This window comes from Coenobita brevimanus, chromosome 102, assembly GCF_032717465.1.
Source record: "Coenobita brevimanus isolate Jiangsu-jjx chromosome 102, ASM3271746v2, whole genome shotgun sequence".
Taxonomy (NCBI): Eukaryota; Metazoa; Arthropoda; class Malacostraca; order Decapoda; family Coenobitidae; genus Coenobita; species Coenobita brevimanus.
The window spans coordinates 41292197-41296203 of record NC_137055.1 but is presented as its reverse complement, the minus strand read 5'-3'; the positions used below and the strand labels follow the sequence as shown (position 1 = coordinate 41296203).

The 4007-nt window shown below is 42.2% G+C and overlaps 1 protein-coding gene across 1 annotated transcript; it reads left to right on the top strand.

Moving 5' to 3' along the window:
* Positions 1 to 337: 337 nt before the first annotated feature.
* LOC145415471 (uncharacterized) lies at positions 338 to 3503 on the top strand. Its single transcript, XM_080284746.1, has 3 exons — positions 338 to 349; positions 3070 to 3148; positions 3307 to 3503. The coding sequence occupies exons 1-3, from the start codon at positions 338 to 340 to the stop codon at positions 3501 to 3503; spliced, it is 288 nt and encodes a 95-aa protein (XP_080140872.1).
* The last annotated feature ends 504 nt before the right edge of the window (positions 3504 to 4007 follow it).

Below are 4007 nucleotides of genomic sequence, written 5' to 3'. Positions count from 1 at the left end.
GTCGAACATTTATGAAACTTTTATACAGTAATCTGAAAATTTTGCTGGGCTCCTTAGATCACATCACTGGGGTTCAGAAATCATTGATCACTCTCCCATTGTTTATCACGATGAAGTGGATCAGTATTTATGTCCACAGTTTACTCACTGGACCTACTTCTCAGGTAATTAGGAATTCCCAGGTACCGTACCGTACTTTTTTTTTAACCTCTTCAACCTAGGGACGCATTTCTCATTATTATTATTATTAGTAGTAGTAGTAGTAGTAGTAGTAGTAGTAGGAGTAGTAGTAGTAGTAGTAGTAATAGTATTGCTTCCATACATTTTTTTATGAAACATGGGGTACCAGGTAGATGTCATATACTGAGGAGGTTTACTGAAGGCTGGTCACTTCTGCTCGATAGTATCTTCTAGGCTGAGTGCAATAATCTAGAGGCAGGAAAGATAAAGTGAAAACGAGCATCATAGTGTTGCAGGGGTGAAGCGATTTATTTTGCACATTAAACCATTTATGTTCATTTATTTGTATCACAAATATCATCATACTTTGTTTAAGAAATTGCAATCAGTCAGTCAATCAGTCATTCAACCAATCAGGCAATCAGTTACATGCCATACAGTGTTATCCTCGTCACTACGATGCTTTCTACCTTCAGACGATTTTCTTTTGCTCAAGACAGACTTTGGGATCGATAGCTTTCTTACCTGCATCTTACCACTCTCCCACGTGAATAAAACCGTCTGATGGTAGCAAGAGGAGAAATTATGAAGGTGTTAACTCTTGTATGTTGTAGCCTCTCTCTCTCTCTCTCTCTCTCTCTCTCTCTCTCTCTCTCTCTCTCTCAAGCCCTTCAGCCTTTCGACGTAATTTTTGGCCTTCCTATCTCCAGACCACAGAGGAATACATAGACTGAATTGATAAAGGGGGCGTTGCTTGGAAGCCTCCTCATCTATACCATTTTCACTTTAACTTGGCCTAAAATCACAATCTCTTCCTCTTGAATGCTGATTTGTGATGATCTTCTCCTTTGAATGCTGACTTATTACGATGTGTTAAGACTTGAATATGATGCTATTGTCTGTTCGCTCAAACTTGGCCTAAAACTGCCATCTCTCCATTTTTAATTCTGAGTTGTAGCAATAGATCACCCCCAGAATAATACAGTATTCTCTTGTCAGTTTAACATGGCCTAAAATTGCCATCTCTCCATCTTGAATGTTGAGTTGTAACGATAGATTTATGCTAGAAAATGATGCTAGTCACGCAGAAGCACTATGGAAAGGATGTAGAACCGTATCATTGTCTTTTTCTGTCACTAATCTACGTGAAATAACTGCAAAACGGCGGAAGTCTGAGCCAGCTAAGATGAAAGTACTGTAGAATACGACCACAAGACACCAGAAATTCTCCTCAGGCCTCAAAGCATATCACAAAAACATAACACAAACAGCCACAAATCCCGTAGCATCTCACAAGCACTCCATAAGCACACCACAAACTCCAGAAATCTAGCACAAGCACCACGACAAACAACAAATACTAGAAAGACAAAGAGAGAGAGAGAGAGAGAGAGAGAGAGACAGAGACAGAGACAGAGAGACGAACGCCAGAAGCACACCAGAAATAGCAAAACAGATCACGTACCCACCAAACATCCCCAGAACACACCACTCACACGAAAACAGATCACAGACAACCACACAATCACCACAAACACCTAGCGATTCACAAACCCACCACACAATCACCACAAACGCAAAACAGGTCACAAACACACACCACAAACACCAAACAGATCACAAACACAAAACACAAGCACCTAAACAAATTACAGTCATTCGAAACACACCACCAGGACCCGGATCCGTACAGACTCAGGGTCATGTCCTTCTCGTAACTCGCTTTTGGATTTGCAGGGGAAGATAAACATTGAAATATTTAACACTCTACCCTTCTTGTTTTTCCTACACACACACACACACACACACACACACACACACACACACACAGTATCTGATAATTTTCCTCTCGTGACAAAAAAACGAAAAAGATCTGATTTAACAGGAGAACAAAAGATAAGGGAAAGTTGTACACTCTCCCTGTCCTAAATACAAAAACAAATTTCAGTTACAAGCATATCGTAAGTTAATTTTTTGCTTCTCAATCCTGGGGTATATTTATAAATTGTCTTAAGCTAAAATTGTGTATAAAATTGCTTCACCTAGTCTACCGGGAAAATGAAGTTAAGTATAATATATAAGTAGATAAATTAAGAAATAATAAGTAATAGCTATGGAAAATCATACCGGTAATTATTTGATTAGAAAAATGAAACGATATTAAAAGAAATAATGTATAAAATCATAATTGTACGACTGAGAGGTGGAAATGTTAGATAAATAATTGAATAAATGAATAAATAAATGAACAGGAAAATAGTATATTAAATCATTGTTCTTTGACAAAAAAAAAAAGGGGGGAACGTTATTTATGTCCGCAGCTGTGCATATCTGGTACGTCGGCATTTAACTAGACGGTACCGTATTGAGAGAACCCGGAACCTTGACAAAAACCACCACGACCTGTCCAGACATAGAGGAGACGACAGCTGATTAAACAAGGGTAAAAGGAGAAGGGGAGAGGGATGAAAGAGAACAGGAAAAAAAAGGTGGGTCTATTAATAGTCTCCATTTTCCAGACCCCCCCTCCCCCGGTCCCTCTGATATGGCTGTTAGTTAATCTTCTGTTTCATTTGCAGTGAATTTCAGGCCTTTCTGTTTGCTGTCAGTCCATTCCAGCCCCTTCCCTTCTAGTTCATTCCAGCCCCATCCAGTTCGTCATAGGCTAGTCCAGTTTATTCCCTCTTCCATTTCTTTCCACTACCCTCCAGTTCATTCCAGTCCCTTCCAGTTCATTGCAGTTCCTTCCAGTTCATTCCAGTCCCCTCCCAGTTCATTCCAGTCCTTCCAGTCTTCCAGCTACTTCCAGTCTATTTCAGCTCCTTCCAGTTCATTCCAGCCTCTTCCAGTTCCTTCCAGTTCCCTTCTGCCCCTTATAGTTCTTTCTAGCCCCTTCCAGTTTATTCCAGCCCCTTCCAGTTTATTCCAGCCCCTTCCAGTTCAGTCCAGCCCCTTCCAATTCATTCCAGCCTCTTCCAGTTCACTTAGCCCCTTCCAGTTCGGTCCAGCCCCTTCCAATTCATTCCAGCCTCTTCCAGTTCACTTAGCCCATTCTAGTTCCTTCCAGTTCATTCCAGTCTCTTCCAATTCATTTCAGCTTTTTCCAGTTTATTTATCCCCTTCCAGTTCATTCCTGCCCCTTCCAGTTCATTCCAGCCTCTTCCAGTTCATTCCAGCCCCTTCCAGTTCATGCCAGCCTCTTCCAGTTCATTCCAGCCCCTTCCAGTTCATGCCAGCCTCTTCCAGTTCATTTAGTCCCTTCCAGTTCATTCCAGTCCCTTCCAGTTAATTTTAGCCCATTCCAATTCATTCCAGCCAATTAGAAGCCATTATAGTGTATTCCGGTCGCTTGAAGTCTACCATCAGTCTCTTGCAGCCCATTCCAGTCCCTTCCAGTCCACCCCAGTCCCTTCTGTCCCTTCTCCAGTCTCAGTTCAGCATATTCCTGTCCATACTAAGCCCTTCCATCCCTCCTTCATCCATTCTAGTGCTCTTTTTTCCTCATCTAGCCCCACTCTAGCCCTTTACACCCTTTTCCAGCCCCATCTAGCCCGTCTTTTCCTTTTCCCGCCCCTTTCTAGCCCTTTTTACCTTTTCTCAGTCCCTTCCAGCCTTTCCAGTCCTCTACTAGCCCTTTCCAGCCCCTTTCCCTTCCAACTCCATTCTGCTTTTTCCAGGCCCTTTCTCATACAGCCCTTCCTGTTCTCTTCCATCCCTTTTCATCCCTTTGCAAATTCCAGCTCCATTCTTCCCCACTGTGCCCTCTCCATCCTCTTTCACATCCCTCCATCCTTTTCCAGCCCTCTGTCTCCCCCATCAGACCTCTT